Genomic DNA, 17,276 nt, shown 5'->3' with positions numbered 1-17,276 from the left:
AACAAGCAGCAGTGAATGACCTGCCTGAGACCTCTGCAGTGTCTGTTGAAAGATCAGGCTTGACTGTGTGCCCAGGAGTCTTTTGCCAGCTGATGAATCTTGGGGCCGTCCTTGCAGAATGAGTTAAGAAGGTTTTTGTAGGTTTTGGCTGGCACGCTAAAGCCTCTGATTAACCAAAGTGTCCTACATTCCGAGAAAGGGGATGAAAACAGTAAATTGTGTAAGAAATTAGCATCTATTGCCTGGTTGTTTGCGGTTAGGAGAGCATAGGTAGATTGTGTGGCTTTGGTTGGTATTGCAGGGTCCGAATTTTCAGGAAGGATACTTTGGTTGTAACTGAACTCGATTTGTGGCTTGAAAATGATTTTCAAGCTCTTGCCCCTGAATCTGTGCTTTGTTGGCATTCCGCATTCGTCTGGCACAAGGTCTCCTCCAGCTCGTCTCTGGTGGGATGGAATAGTTGTCTGGTCTCTAGCTTTGCTCCCTGGTGGTGAGTACTTGTCGGAGCCAGGTTTCCTACTGAGTCTGTGCTCCATTGCGGTGAGTAGCTGCCTGGCGCCTGGTCTCGGCCTGAATGTGTGCTTTCTTGGTTTGCTCCACTGTTTTTGCTGTCTGGGTTTAGTCGTGTTTTTTGTAAACAGCCAGGGTGTGGTGGAACATTAATTCCTGAGCGGGCGACTGTTTCCAACAACTTAGCTGATGTTAAGAAGAGTGACTGCGGTTTTAGAGAAGCATTAGTGTGTGAATGGTTGGTTGTGCAGGTGTGAGCCTATGTGGGTGTGGGACACAAAGGGTACTGGACCAGTAAACGTAGATGCTAAGTTTTACCCAGCCAAGTAGTTTGTGAGAAGATCGAGGGTGTATGTGGGAGCCTGTGCGTAAGGTGACTGGACTGGTTAACAACACAGGGTTTACAAAGCTCTAAAACTCCAGCTGCTTGAAGACACCGCTTTTTTGTGTGAACCAGTGTGGTGTGTGTGTGTGAGAAACTAAGGACTAGACCAAGTTAACATATTGTTGATAAACCCTTACAGAACCAGGAAAACTCCATATGTGCGCCTTTGTGTGTGTATTAGGAACTATGACGATGGGAGCAGTCAACGTAGTATTGGCAAAATCACATAGTGAACCAGAAAAACCCCATCTGTGCTTGGGGGGGGGGGGGGGGGTGTATTTTCTTTTTTCGGGATTTCTCTCTGATTTCTGGTAGGTAGGTATATATGTGTATATAATTCTGGAGCCGAGAGATGCTGAAGGGATGTCATGCTTGAAGGAAGCTGGGTAGAGGTAACCTTGGATGGTGGGATGGGTGGACATCCCTCAGGGCGAGTGGGTTGATTTCAGAGAGTGTGGGATGGTGTTAAGTGAATTCTAGTGTGAATGGTGTTGCAGGTGGAGGTGTAGTCTGAGAGTTAGTGTTGTGTTGAGGTCGACCTATGGGGGTAGGTGGGGAGGAAAGCTATAAAAATTCAGGAGAGTTTTGAGTTCTGCTCAATACCATTTCTAGGGCTCCCCACCCGTCCTTTACATGGATCAAGACTGATTATTTTGCGTCCCTGATGAAGATGTAATATTCCTTTAATGGTTTTCTAACAGCTCGATTTCCCATTTTGCCTCGAGGGTCATTTCATATGCCTCAGCGCTGGGGCCTAGCCACGGGTTCTGTATTACCCCATCAGTAGCCCACCCTGTTTCTGCCTGGAGGACATCTATCCGGCCTCCTCGCGCCCCCGTTCCTTAGCAAAGCTTCCAGAAATGCTGAACGTGGCTCGTCCCTAAAGGACCAAACGCATTGATTTTGGGACCCGGTACCAAGCATCCTATGCAGGACCCGGAAGTGCCCACTATTTTTGTGCTCTGGTGATTATTCCGGGTTACAGAATAAAGTCTTATTAAATGGTTCTCTCCAAACACAGCTTGACAACATGCAAATAAGCTCGCTCGCTGCGATTGACAGTGTTGCTGGAGGGCTTTAACTCTATGGGTATCTCAGTAGGTGCACGTTATATGTAATATGTAAAGTGCGTTTGTATAGTGCTTCGAGGTAACACTTCTACGCCCCATAGCGCTTTTGCCATCTAGGATTCTTGTTGAACGGAATCAAAGAGGTCTGTTGTTATTAATTCTTGGCTAGAGGCGGCTTAAGCTGTCTGGCAGCCGCGTGTTTTCCAAGAAAAACCATTTCTTTGCGGCGAGTCCTCGAGTCTGCTCAGGTGTCATTCACGTTTTGCTTCCGCCCCCACAGTGCAGTGGACCAGTCCCCTTCCGCCATTCTGGCGTGCACGTCCACTGAACAAAATAGTGCTCCTTAAGGCTGGCATGCTTGGGGTGCAAGGCTGGTTCTCTAATTGTGTATATATACATATTTAATAATTAAGACCTTTCCCCCAATTTCTTCTTGCATATTGTATGTTTACAAAAAAAAATATGCTTGGGAAAATAGGCTTGTTGGCTTTTCCAGTGACTGTGCTATAAAGGACTTAGACCCATATTTATACTTTTTTAGCAATGCATTTGCGTCATTTTGTGACGCAAAACGGCACAAACTTACAAAACTCAATTATGGCCCATATTTATACTTTTTTAGCACCGACTCAAACTTACAAAATATAGTTGCATTTTGTAAGTTTGCTCTGCTTTTGCGTCAAACAGTGGCACAAATGCGGCACTAAAAAAGTATGAATGTGGCTTATATTTTGTAGGTTTGTGCCGTTTTTGCGTCAAAAAGTGACGCAAATGCGGGGGTAAAAAAAAGTATAAATCAGGCTGCGAGTGACTGGTGCCCTCTATGTTTCCTTCTAACCTTTCACCCTTAGTTCCCCGTTGCGCGTCATATTGTCACGCAAGGGTCAACATTAGCCGGTAACGAGAGCGACCTCCTGAATTCTTGAACTAGTCGGGCGGAGGCTTCCGGGTATTGCAGACCCCGTGCCAGGGCAGGGAACACTGTGCGACTAGCACTTTCTTACTCCCGCACTTCTGAGGGAAATGTACCCTATTTAGGAAGAAGTATGCGGTGCAGGCCATGCCGTGGCCTGAATGCTTGCCTGCTGCTTGTGCTGGAGGGCAGGGGGCGGCCGTGCCAGCTGGCGGGGACGGGACAGGGCGGGCCGAGCTCGCGCATTGTTCTGGTGCACCTACCCGTGCACTTTACACCTCCCTCGGATCCTGCTACTGTGGGGGTTACTGGGGGAGGACGTGGAATCACTGCGAAAATACAAGACGTGTACCGGGCAACAGTGACACCTTGTGGTAGCGTGAAAGAACTGCTGACAGCCAGGCCAGCCTGATATATTTCCTTGCTAATCTGACTAATTTGTATACAAGCAGGGGGTAATGTGCCTGTCTGTCAGTGTTCGTTATTGGAATGCATCACGCCGCCAAAGAATTCAGTGGCATCAGAAAATGAACAATTTCTCCTATTTTAACTCTTTGTGTAGAAATAAAGCCGCAAAAAGCGTTCGAAACTTTTAATTGGCATTACTGTTAATTTTCCGTTTACCCACCTTCAATTCTCGGCTTTTCCTGTTTTTTTTTTAAAACTTTCTCACCCTTTGCCCTCCCCCATTTTACCATTCCTCCGTCCGTTTTCCTTTGCCCCCTTCTTTTGTTTTGTGCTCAACCTTCCATTCTTCCGCTTGACATACTTTTTTCTCTGTTTTACCCCGTCCCTTCTGCTAGGCCCGCTCTATTCTGCTTTCTTCTTTCTGATCTCATTTCTCAGCTCACCCATCTAGAATTCAATCCCCCAATTATAAATAGACTCCGTTATTGCCACTTCTATTCAACGTCTCTTCCTCGCTATATTCTCCGTTCCTTCCCCTCACCCACCAGGCTCCCGAGCTCCCTCCATAAAGCCCCCTTTGTCACTTCTATTTGCACTCCACTCCCCGTCCCTTGGGTTCTTCCGTTCCCCTCCCTCTTGTCTCCCCGAGTCGTTCCTCCGTTCCTCTCACCGCCTCCTCTTCCTTCCACACCCTCCCCCGCCCCCTTCCTCCCCACCCAGCCCCGTCTCCCTGGGTGTGACCCGCCCATCCTGTGCTATCTCTCGGTAGATGACCTTTGCAGGAGGGCGCTAGCTGGCAGGTGTCACGGCTGAGCGCAGAGCCAGGGTCTCCATGGCAACAGCCGCACATGTCCAGGCACTGCAGGAGGGGCCGGGCCTGGGTGGGGCTGCAGTCTACCCTGCTCTCTTTATCTGGCGGTACAGGAGGCTTGGCGGCATGATGGGGCCATTCCCACCCAGGCCTGTCTGTCAAGCAGCACAGGCAGCCTTTCATCGGGTTGGGTGACTTCCACCGGGGCCTGGCTGCCAGGCAGAGCAACAGGGCAGCTGTCATATAGACTGAGCAGGGGCTAGGCAGCCGAGGGGGGCACCGCACCAGGACCCTCACTATAGCCCTGTTTGATGGCTCAGTGGACGAATGCAGTGGTTCCCACCCAATGGTCCGAGGGGGTCCCCTGGGAATCAGTGAAGAGTTGTATATTCATGCATTGAAAATTGAATTAATACAAAAATTGCAGATAACTTTATTTGAATAGTGTTGTGCCCCCATCTCTTATTCCTTAAAGGGGAAGTCACGTTAACTACATATATATTTATAAAATTTGTATCTTTGATATGCACACCTCCTGTGCTGTCTGTTAGAAGGGCGCTCTTGCATTTGTTGAAGGAGGTTGTGTTTTGTATAAAACAGCTAAAGATCTGCCAAGGTGCACCATGCGGGCTGAAGGTGGATATTCTGGATGCAATAAACCACTCCTGACAACCCTTATTGGTCCAGCCTCCAGGTGCTGGCTATGGAGAAAGTCCCAAAACCCTTTTTTTTGGTTTCTTACGTTTTTTTCTCATAAAGAAAAATAAATTAAAATAAAAAAGAAAGCAAAAAACGATCAAGGAGTTAAAGTAGTAACCATAAAAGGACATGGGGTCTGGAATTTATTTACTAAGTGCCTGATTTATGAAAAGTTAGCGTCACATTTATGTCATTTTTTGACGCAAAAGCGATACAAACAAAAAATATAATCATTTTGTACGTTTGCGCTGCTTTTGCGTCAAAAAATGATGTCAAGGCGGTGCTAACTTCATAAATCAGGCCCTTATTTTGTTATTTAATGTTTTATATAGAGTGGAGCAAGGCAGTCTGGGTAACGTGGCGCGTTGCATTTGTTGAAAGAACATGGTTAGAGCAGCACTGAGAGGTATAAACAATTTCTTAGGACTACAAAAACTATATAGCAGAAGAGTTGAGACGGTCTGATATTTGGGATCGCTCTAAGAGCGAAGTTCGGCAATCCCATCCAGAGGAGCTTGGGGCTAACTGGCTGCCAAGGACATCTGAGTTTCATACTGAGACAACAGCCACATTTTCATACTAGGGTTCGAAAGGCTGTTGAAAATTAAGGGAGTCCATCTTGACTACATTTTGAGTCTGAATTGGTTCTGATTGGTGTATAGAAGCGATGTGAAATAAGGAGGAGGGATTATGAGGGATTTATGATATCAGGGTTCTGGAATAGCCTAACCGTGGCACAAATAACTCCAGCGCATTGAGATAAAATTATCAGAATCGGTCAAAACCGGAGCAGAAGAGATCAGTGTTTTAAAGACTTATAAGTTTACTTTGAACCTGGATGCAAAACCTACCCCGATACTGACAGCTGCATGCATCAGTGCGATAGAACGATGGATTATAACATGGCTTGCTCGATATCCACTTATGTATCGGTTATAGAATTCTACAAGGAATTTTGGAATATCGAGGTCTGTTATGGAGAACACCAGAGCTGTCTTTGAAGAAAGTCATTTTGCGTTTTACATTTCGTGAACATAAAGTGATTTGCTAGAAGTTTACCCGATCTTCCATCGTGTGTTTTGCCTTCACTCGAAGAAATGCGGTGCTTAAGGGTGCATCACTTGTTATCTTTTAACTTTAGACGCCGTTGCAGGTAACAATCCAGGGCTGGTTAAGTGTGTTTACTGTATAAGAGGTTGGATTTAACTGACAGATTCTTGGAATTTTATCTGACACTCCCTTTCCGGGTGGCTGAGGATTTAATTATTTCTCCTCTCGAGGTGGGTTTGAAGGAATCCCATTTCATTCTGCACAGGTTCCAGCGTTTGTAGTTTTAACTTAACTTTTCCTAAATCTGAGAATGTGTGACCCGAAGTCGGTGGCTGAGTCGTGTATCCAGGTGCCATCTTGATTATTTACGGATATCCTGATCCAGGTCAAAGGCCACAGAAACGAAGTGTGACAGAAGGAAAATAGTCCAACCCCGAGCAGGAAGCTTTGTTCTGTAACATTCCTTGGAAAAACCTTCTGACTTTAACAGGCGCGTAATGGGATTTAGATTCTCGATCAACAGCAGAATGTGGTACTGACCGCTTCAGTCTGCGAGAAGACATCTGACCACCTTTACCGGCAAAGGCATCTCGGCATGCCACGGAGACTGCGATGCTGGGCCCTGTAGGCGCTTCTAGTGGATGCACACTGCACTTTGTGTGGGTGGGGGGCGGTAAGTGTCCTGGGGGGGGGGGGGGGGGGTGTTCTATTGTCCAGTATCAATGCCCTAAATATTGGCCCAGAAAAGGTTGACTCCACAACGTCAACAACGAATCTGTGCTAAAGGTAAATATATATTAGTAAAAGTACAGATTTACTATTGCTAACCCCACATGTACTTACATTGACAGTATAGTGTGAAGCCAGTAATTTTGTAGTTGGATATTTCGAACACTTCGTTGTGATTTCCGCCTCCTCCCACCCCTCAAGTTTTGACCACTCGCCATATGATGCTTGAGGAACAAGACAGACCATACTTAATATTTCGTTTTTTTTTTTTTTGGCAAAAGCAAGCTGATAATGTGTACCATACCTAGTTCGGCTGTGGTGTTCACCTCATTTTTTGACCCATAGATCACTCACAGGTCTCGGCAGAAGAGACATATACACCGCAGTGCTTATTTTGAGCCGGTGACGTCCTGTGCGGAGCACCGGCACTTATTTTTGAGGACCGGCACATATTTTCCTGCCTCAAGCATTTACTGCGAGCAAAAGACACATGGGAAAGACACATGGGAAAGACGAACAAGCGCCACAAAGGGAGAAAGCAGAAAGCTGCAAGAGTGAGCTGAAGGGGCAGGGAGTGGCTTTAAATGGATTAAAGAGAGCCGAGACGGCTTTAGAATTTCACTGCCTCAGTATTCTATGATCGCACATTTAAATCCAACAGCCGCGTGTTTCAGAGGAGAGCTTTGGGCACCGGCACGTATCATTTACAGGTTAAGCACTTATACAATGTGACTTTCTTGATTTGTTTCATATGTGGGGAAAAAAAGAGTTACAACGTGGAACGTTCATGCTTTTTTATTCATTCTGAACAGCGCTAGGTTCAGCATCGTCTGTGTTAGTCAGATGAAACACTGATCTCCCTGCTTGCAGCGTGCTCCGTGATAGTGTGCAGCGGAAGGGACCCCACGTATGACGCGGGACATTCACTCTCCTCTCCGCCCCCAACCCCCCCCCCCCCAAAAAAAAAGGCACCGCCAACACTCCATAGAAGCTTCAGGCTGTCTGAGGAAAATCAGAGTTTTTTCCCCTCAAAACCCATCTCGCTCAAGCAGAAACAATGCCCATGTTTGCATTTTTCAACGCCTTGTCAGGGCTGGTAAGCGCTTTATAAATAGAATTACAATAAATATGTTAGTCTGATCTGACTTTATGGGGAGGGCTACCTGGTCTCCTCCTGTTTGGTAGCGCACAACCCACTCATTTACCATTTATAGCGCTTAGAAGAAACACTCTCTCTGACCTAAGCCATCCTCTGCATTGTAGTTCCACTCCTATAGACCCCAAATTCGGGCATAGCAGAGTCTGGCTGGGAGAGGAACTTCAGTGTCAGATCAGGTCGGCTGAACGGGAGGGTCTCGGCTCTGTCAAGCACGCCGTGTGACTTTAGACATACTACTCTCCGTCTACGTGGCTCTCTTGGGTCACCCAAAATAGATTGTCTCAGCTTGCTCTGAGCTAAGACTCCATCACTGAGCTCTAATATCAGGGGAGGCTGGAGCAAATTAAGTTGTTTTCACTGAATATTAAGCATAGTTACCTTTTGTAGGCTCGGGTACAGGCCAGTATTATGCTTCTTTGAGCTGAGACACCTCTCTCCTTTATTTTGTGTTTGGTACAAAGAGAGGAGTTCAGAGGGGGTGTGATTAGGTCCATGGCCAGCTCCTGCGACCTCTAACAACAAAGAGTACACTGTTCCAAAAAACCTATCAACAGGGACAAGAGATGTCAGTACTTAAGTAGGAGAGCCCTCAAGCATTGTTTAGGACGCTCAGCATCATCATTGGGCTAACTCCTCGTCAGACCGGCACTGCAATGTCTGGCGGACCACCACGCATATAGTGGTGGCACTCAACTGAAGAAGGTATCGCAGACCCAGTGGAGTCTGCAGGTCGTACTGACAAGGAAAAAGAAAGGAGAGTGCGACTATCAGGGGCTCGGAATTCTTTGGAACCTGGTGTGCTTCTCAGGTGACAGCAGTCCCATTTGTAAAATCAGCAGTACCGCTCTGGACCTTAAGTAGGAACCGGCGAAGATGTGGCCAAAGAAGCCAGATTACAAAAAGGTACCCCGCCAGTAATCCATGCAGCGGTGCACCTGTCCCATTGACTAGTTTCTTCACAACACCCTCCCTTGACTTGCAATCAGGGTGAAGCAGTGTCACCCTCAATGCTGCCCTTTAGCCATCAAAGGACATCCCAAGGTCACTCGGCTAGTATTATAGAAGGAGCGCCTGTCCCCAGAAGCCTGGCAGATCTTTTACAGTATGTCACTCCAAATACCCCTTCTCACGCGGCGGGGCATGGGTGTTTTGGGCAACAGCCACTCCGCTCCATAAAGGCCCTCAGACGCCACAAAGAATGTGCCACAAGTTAGGCCATTTCCAAGATGGTCTTTTTATGTTGTGATAAATAAACACAAGTGGCTTCTGCAATAAGAGGACAATGAGCCTAGCCACAGGGGGGGTGTAAACTTGATCTCTCTGCAACATTCGATACGGTTAATCATTCTGTTTTATCGGACAAACTAACCAAGTTTGGCATTTCAGGCCTCGCCTACAAGCTTATTGCTTCTTTCTTAGAAGAAAGAGATCAGTCAGTAGCCCTTGGGGACTTTCAATCTAAGTATTTCTCCCTCCCGTGTAGGGTTCCCCAGGGGTCGTCGCTCAGTCCTACCCTCTTTAATATTTATGTTGCCCCTCTGGCTAAATTAATATCATCCTATGCTTTTGCTTCAGCAGTTTATGCCGACGGTAGGCAGATTGTAGTCTCTGTTCCAGGTAATGCTGAAGAGGTAGCTGAGAGGTTTAAATCCTGAATGAATGCGATAACCGCCTGGATGACATCAAACTGTCTAAAACTCAATTCTGATAAAATGTAAGTGCTCATTTTTGGCAAAGATCCCACTTTCTGGGCCCACTATTGGTGGCCCCCTAATTTGGGATCACCTCCAACCCCAGCTCCCAAAGTAAGGAACCTTGGTATCCTCTTCGACAACAAGTTATCTTACAAGGAGCAGGTCGATAAGCTTTCATCCTCCGGTTACTTTCGAATCAAGATTATAAAGAAAGTGCTCCCTCACAGTCCCTTGGAGCACCAAAAATCTGTAATGTTGGCTGGGGTTATGTCTAAGATTGATTACTGTAATGCTCTAAATTCAGGAGCAAGACAAACGGTATAAAAAAAAACTATAGATTCAGCAAAATGCTGCTCTACGTCTTCATCAGAAAGTGCCCAAGTCTTTGTGAGTGGCAAATGCTCTTTGAGACTTCCACTGGCTCCCAGAAAAAAAAGCGGGTGGCTTTCAAAGCACTGTACCTGGTTCACACAGCTTTACATTGTGCTAAACCGGTTACTTAGGAAAGAAAATCAGATGGTACAACCCGACAGGTAAGATGCTCAACATCCCACTTGACAGCAGTAAGCAAGATCAATAAAGTGCCAGGACGTGGTAGTGGATTTGTCTTCACAGCAAGTTAGCTTTGGAACAAAATGCTTCTCCACCTCAGAAATCTATTGAATGATCAGAAATTTCGCAAGTTTAAAAAAACCTGGGGCCAGATGTAGCAAAGGTTTTTACCCATTCTGTCTCTATGGGAAAAAGTGTTCGTACATATGGCCCCTGGTTATTTTTAATAAATTGTTCAGTGGTTCATTAGTGTAGGGTTTATCTCTTTTTTAATGTTTTCACATTGTCCCCTTCCTGCTTCTTCGATATCATCTGTTTTAGGATGCTTTTATACCTGTGTCTAGATCTTTATAGCGCCAAGATACCCTCGGGTATTTGCGCCCTTTATAAGTACAGTTTAATTCATTAAAACTTGACCCATATATGTTTGGTCTGCGGTGCAGTAAGGTCATTATGACGCACTCCAGGATGGACAAACAAGAAGCGATGGATGCCGGGAAGATAAATGACCCTACTTGGGTCCCGTACCTGCATCTGGGCTGGCGCAGCGCGAGGCCGGGTGGCTGCTGCCTCCGCGTTGCCATGGAAGTTAAGTGCGCAGCTTTCAGGAACGCCTGAAGGCCAGGCTGCTCGGTAGGGGGCCAGGGGTTTAATTAAATCGTGTATTGGCAGCAGTGGGCGAGCTGTAGAGAGAGGGGCGCCTGGACCTCCTCGCTTTCCCTGATGGAGGAAACGTTGGGAAGGGATAAAAGGCCCCGGTAGAATGGGGCAGGGTTGATAACAGCCTTGCCCTCTTCCATTCCAGAAAGACAGGCACTGCTGTATATTTATGTCAGGCCAGTGGAAATAAACTTGGCCACATAGCACGCTATTTGTAACAGCTGTACTTACATTACTGCCGTGCAAAGATCGATTTCCACATCAACACACTAAACCTGTTGTCATGCTAAGAGAGTAGTTGGCAAGAAGGAACTCAGACTGAGATAAAAAAAAAAAAAAGCATTGGCAAAGCCCAGCAGGTCTGGATTTCATGTGCTAATGCATGTAGCCTTCACAGCAATACACTCAGGAGGGAGTCAGGAGAGAGGGCTTTAGCTGTAAAGAAGTCCCCCATGTGGTTCCGGGTCAGCACTGGAGTGGAGGCGGAAGGATACATACAGCCAGTAGCATTAGGTGAGGGATGAATATTCGCTGATGGGACATCATGGACAGTCTGAAATCAAAGGCTGAAAGAGGCCATTTGAAGAAACCCACTGATTGAAAGGGAAGGAACCAAATCCTGCTTCAGGGATACTATTAGCAAGAGACTGCCAATACCCAGATCTAATTCATGTGAATTATGCAGAATTCTATACTTATAACTCAGTTGGCTAGTTCATAGAAACTTTTATTTTTATATTTTATTAATTACTTTTGCCCCGTTTGAAGAATCTGTAAGAAACTTTATTTTCGATTGATGCAGAAAAGTTTCACAAAGGTTGGCCTGCAATGAGTTCCAAATATTACTTTCTCTGTTTTAATTTCCACTGAGAAGTTTTGTTGAGACTACTGATAAACTCATAGACAGAAACACCTTCAGCAAGAACACTCGGGGAGGAATGGCTGGGTGAAGACACCACAGAGCCAAAGCAGACCATGTGCACAAGAGGGGTAGAACATGTGCTTTTGTTTAAATAAAGTAAACCATTGGCTGTGATGTCCGCAAACGTACAGTTTGCAGGTGTGTGCTAGGCTATGTACATATATTTTGGCTAACCTTATAAGCTTAGTGTAGCCAAAAATGCTTCAGTTGGTCTGTGAACCTCAGCTGGAGGTTCATGGTTTGCACGGGTCCTGGACGTAGCGCAGGGCTCGTGGGTACCGGGGCTCGAGGAGTGAGAAAAGGACATGGCCTCATCCTGCTGCGACTCGGGCAGCAGACACAGCTACATCACATCCCTGTGTTTGCTAGCCAACGTCCTATCCTGCTCAGGCGATAATGGGGTGGAGTATTGGGCACAAGCAATAATAAAAGACAGGCCCTGGGCCAGCTGTGACCACGCCTACTGAGTACTGAGTTTGAGCTGCTGAGTACTGCACGTGACTGAAGACTACTCCCTGTGTCCGCTGCAGTGGTATCCGATGGGTGGTGTGTGAGGTTTGTTGTGCAGGGCATAGAGCACATAGGGGATGGTCTCTGACCACACCCCTCTGTGTAGCATGAAGAGGGCATGGCCTTAGCCCATGTCCACTGTCTGCTACATACAGAGGCGGAAGGTGAATAGGACATGCCAACACATGGCCTTTACTCATGCCCTCTTTGCAGCTCGTGCTGGAACATAGATTACAGCTACGTGCCATGTCGTACAGCCATACAGTACTGTAAATCCTTGCTTCAGAGCTAGGACTATGTTCTGAGTCAGATAACTGGCCCTCTGCGTTATCTGGTCAAGTCCTCCATCTTCCCCGCCACTGGAACAGTTCTTCAGGTAAAGCTAACATTGCTGTAACTTCCAATCCCCAAGAGTGTACGCTGGTGCACACTAGTACCCAGGACCTTAAAAAAACATGAAAAAGTACCCAAGGGCTTCCGGACAAGCATGAAATTCTGAGGGCTAAGAAATGGTTGTTTTTTATATGGAATTTGCATTTTGATTTTGAACATTGGAAGGCATGATGGCCCTAAACTGGGACATCTTCTTCCCCTTTTACTGTAGTTGCTGTCGTTCTTTCCTGGAGTCACTGGACACCATATCTTGCGATTGATTTTTATTTTAAGCAGCACAGCGGTGGTTATGTGCATGGTTTACAATACAGAAGACTAATCAGTCGATAAACTTACAAATATTGTTGCACAACTGTAAATATTATTGCAGAGTGCTTTTAATGGCAGCATAAGGTTTGGGAGTTCATACTGTCTACAAGCTTTTCTTAGAGTTTGCCAGGAAAATGGATGGCCATTTTGTTTTTTGTAAGCGCTGTTGCCTGCCCTTGCAGCACACTGATTGATATTGTCTGATTATTACTTTTGTGCAGTGAAAGTGGAGCCTGGCACCATGTCACCGGTGGAGATTAACACAGATAGTGACGACAGCATGGTCGACACCGCAGCCATGTCCTTTCAGGAGATGCAGCGAGAGTGAGTATTGCATGTACCGCCGCAAGGAGCGGATAACAATTGCAGAAGCACACAGTACAGAAATCAAGTAACGTAACACACCGGTGCAAAATAGTCTAAGGATGACAGTGAGGTGCAAGGCATTGTTGAACAATGGTTGATATCAGGGGGACATGTTAGGATGTACAGGCCCTAGGCCAAAGCCCGAACCAACCACAAGGTGGGAGGAGTATATAGAGCAAAGGAATCTATAATATACAAGTTGCAAAATTATTATTACAGATTAGTTACCCTTTTCTACCTTCGGTGAATGTCAAGCTTTTGTCTCTGGCTGGTTACTATTTCTCTTTCAGCAGCAGGTACCACAGCGGCTAATTCTTGCACAACCTCAGTTCATGGATTGTTTGCGGAAGATGATGAAAGAATGCTACAAAAAGCAAAATATCCACAGATTATAGAGTTAGGCATCACTTTCAGAGCACAAACTTTGTAATAGATAGATGAACTAGAGTTTAAAAGGGGAACGCAGTATGTTTCCAGACATTGGTGTTGCCTTTCATTCATCTTCCTCTGCAGTCTAATATCGCCTTCTTCAGGCAATTTTAGGGGCTTCTCACTTAAGGGGAGCAGGGTAGCTTTTGTGGTATAAGAAAAAGGTTGAAGATACTTTTCTGTAACAGTACTCTTTTCTGTATGTTTCCGGTGTCTAGTGCAATGGGGCGCGTGCGGCGGTCAGAGTCCCCAGATGGCAGGAAGAGGCGGGTCCACCAGTGCGACTTTGATGGCTGCAACAAGGTGTATACAAAGAGCTCCCACCTGAAAGCACACAGACGAATACATACAGGTAAGCCAGTTCAGATGACCAGAATGAGCTGGAACATCGGGAGGGATTTGTTAATGTTGGATGATGGCAAAGGCCCTGCATATGAAAGCCAAGATACCATGGGGCAAATTTATCAAAGGGTTACGTTGCTTTTTCAACATGCAATGGGGTGCAATAGCCATGCAACCCTTAAAATCCATCATGCTGCATAGATTACCTTTTACTGCCACATATTTAATTAACCCTTCTGAATAATTCCTGTGGCCCTGATGAAAAGCATGGAATTGCCCACATCCAGAAATTAACTTTTAAAGATCAAGCTCTCTTCAGTGGGAAAGTTCCCTTTCAACACTGTGTGCCGTCCTCAATTCTTCATCTGTAGCAGCCGATTTCATTATAGCCTTATAGCTTGCCGTAGCGGGCTATACCGGCTTTTAAATGCCCGCTCTAGCATTAGAGGCCTCAGCCAAAGCTGAGGGCCTTTAACAAGGGAGCGGGACTTTGAAGCTTGTATAGCCCAGCTATGATGGGCTTTAAGGCTATTGGAACATTCTGCCACCAGAGTGCAGAATGTTCTAATAAATAAAACAAAGTCCTCTCGGTGCCCAAGGGGAGTGACATCCACTCAGGCTCCATGAGGCCTTTGTTCACAGCTGTGGCTGTAGCTGTGAACAAAATCATTGGAATGTTGGCGCTCCTGGCTTCTACCAGCCATTAGAACCCCGGAGCACTCCATTGTTTTCAATAAAGCTCCCAACATTCCAGTGTTCTAATAATAGTTTGCGAAACAGAATTTGTGTTATGGGTTTGCAAGATACACACGTGTATATTATAGGCGCGCAAACTGCGCACGACATCTAGTATTGGTTTATTGGATTTTTTGCTGCAGCATTTTCTCTTACCCCTCACCTTTAGTGTAACTCTGGCAGCCCGTGTTTAGTTCTCGAATAACCTTCAAAACTTTAAGAGCTCTAATAGGCATAGGCGTCTCTGTGATTAAACGCCTTCGGAAGTCCCTTCCATTCCCATTTCCCTGCTATTCTATACCATCTTCAGAATATCTTGTTTAGTTGACTCGTGCCATCAGTTCAGAGTTAATAGCGTTTTACTACCTGGTGGGGACACTGGATGGCTTGCATCCGAAAAAAGCTGCAAAATCAGTGTTACAGGTAAGTATTTTTTTTTCTTCTAAGTTTCTTGATTTGTTCTCATCAATTCAACTTCATATAGTTCTCTAGTTATAACTGATCTATGCATCATGAATTACAATCTGTATCTGTGTCCATCAAGCAGTGTGCTGACCTCTTCTGTCTCCTTGCCTCCTGCAGGGGAGAAGCCGTACAAGTGCACCTGGGATGGTTGCACCTGGAAATTTGCACGTTCCGATGAGCTCACCAGGCATTTTCGCAAGCACACGGGTATCAAGCCGTTCCGCTGCATGGACTGCGACCGCAGCTTCTCGCGATCCGACCACCTGGCGCTGCACCGCCGTCGACATGTCATGATGTGAGCAGGTTGTACCCGGCGCTCGGGAGAGGCGAAGAGAGGACAAGAGGAGAACAGAGAGAAGGAGAGATGGGGAGACCGCACAGGAGGCCCGAGTGGTTGGTTGGCATCCACCCTAGGCCCTCCCACTCCCCGGCATGATTCAGCCAATCACTGGCTGAATTCCAACCTGGCACCCGTGGTTGCCTTCAAATTTGAGATTAAATGTTTTTTTTGTTTTTTTTTTATTCTGAAAAAAACCGAACAATGGACTTTGCAGACTGTGAATCCCCCAAGTTCCTTTCTCTCTTTCAATTCCTCTTCTTTTTCTTATTTTGTTCTTTTTTTTCTTTCTCTCTTCCCTCCCTCAGGGCTCCAGGATGACTGGAAAACAAAAATCGCAGTATTCCTTAGACATGATTACTTTTTTTTTCATCACACATGTCAAGCATTTCTGTCATCGAACAAATACACAAAAGTGTAAGGCCTGGAGTGCGCCTGAACTGAAGGGCCAATGGTGGCAGCCATTGAGGGCATAGTGAGTGGTTGTTACGGACACATGCACACATGCACTATCGCTTGCGTTTGCACGCACAGAAACCGTCTCTGGCCTGCCACCAAGTCCCGCCAGGGCTTTGGCCAGTGGAAAAAAAAAGCACAGAAATTTGACATTCAAAGGACACAAAATGCACGCCTGTGATGGACCTCCTCAGTGCATCAGGAGAATAAATGAAATCGTTTTTTTGCCAAATTGACTTTCATTTAATAATTTCCTCTTCTTTTAATGTGGACTGAGTAAAGGGGGGGTGGTTGGAGGGCGGGAAAGGGAGTGGGATTGTATGTGGAATTGCTAGGCAAGCTGCTGCAATATTTGTGAATGGGGGGTTGTCGTCTGTTCTCCAGGGTTTATGGTACCATGTAGACATGTATTAGATGGAGTGGGCCATCACAGTCTTGCCTCTCCATCAAATCCCACATGTGAATTTATGCACTTTGAGCAGCAGGACAGTTTACAAGGGTCTCTGAAAAAAAAAAGTATTTTCCACCTTGGCCCCCCCATACCCTTCTGTCATCCCAAAGTGTGGAAAACACGAGGACTTAAAAGTGACCTCTGTGTCTCAGCTGTGTGATGTGTGGGACGCAGTGTTTGGAAATAAAATAAAATACACTTTTTGCTGTTGATGATCTTTCAAGAAGGGCGCTCTGCGTGCCAGAGAAATGGGCATTTTTGTGTAACACGAGACTGCGATAAACGTGGAGTGCGTACGTAGAGGCGGTGGGAGACGTGAGGATTGTTGGTGGGTGGGTGGGTGTTTCTGCTCATTCTGCAGTCATGACTTTGGAAATAAAGAAATGCCTAGATTAAAAGAGGAAGCCTGGACCCAAACCTTTCAAGAGTTTTTATGGTTATTTAACTTTAGTTTTTTAAGCACTGCTGTTGGTTTTGCTTTTGTCACGTGATGAAAGTGAGCAACACGTATTCCCGACACCCTACAGACCAGCTCTTAAGGATGGCACATGGACCATTTGTTCAGTACATTTCAAGTCATTTTTGCTTAGAAAACACTGATCGGTAAGTAGATCAATAAACAAAGGCTTCCGAAATTGCATCTTACATCAATGGTTGATGTCTAAGAGACTTTCTGGACCCAACCACTAGAAAGTGGAATAATGCACAGCATGTGGATTCAGAAAACTCTTCAAACTGCTAAATTACTCATACTGATAAGTAAGCATCTCAATACGCTATGTAAACTCCCCAGTTCTAGATTTCACCTGTGTAGAAGGCCTTACAAGTGATTTCTTCCCATTATGTGAACACCTATTCCCCTATTGTCCTTGGGCCTCAAAACCATCACCAGAGGTACTGGGGCAGCATACTGTTTTCAGT

The 17,276-nt window shown here is 45.9% G+C and overlaps 1 protein-coding gene across 5 annotated transcripts in view; it reads left to right on the top strand.

Annotated features, from left to right (window-relative positions):
• LOC138262118 (Krueppel-like factor 8) overlaps nt 1-16,558 on the top strand; it is a 693,482-nt gene extending 676,924 nt beyond the window's left edge. For all 5 annotated transcript variants that reach the window (XM_069211887.1, XM_069211888.1, XM_069211885.1 and 2 more), the window contains 3 exons: nt 12,996-13,098; nt 13,788-13,921; nt 15,229-16,558. In XM_069211887.1, coding sequence (XP_069067988.1) covers nt 12,996-13,098; nt 13,788-13,921; nt 15,229-15,410 — 419 coding nt within the window. In that variant the 3' untranslated portion in view covers nt 15,411-16,558. The remainder of the gene's footprint in view (nt 1-12,995; nt 13,099-13,787; nt 13,922-15,228) is intronic.
• Nucleotides 16,559-17,276: the final 718 nt, after the last annotated feature.

The sequence above is a fragment of the Pleurodeles waltl genome, chromosome 10, assembly GCF_031143425.1.
Source record: "Pleurodeles waltl isolate 20211129_DDA chromosome 10, aPleWal1.hap1.20221129, whole genome shotgun sequence".
Classification (NCBI taxonomy): Eukaryota; Metazoa; Chordata; class Amphibia; order Caudata; family Salamandridae; genus Pleurodeles; species Pleurodeles waltl.
Note: the sequence above shows the minus strand (reverse complement) of the source record. Positions and strands in the feature narration are given on the sequence as shown.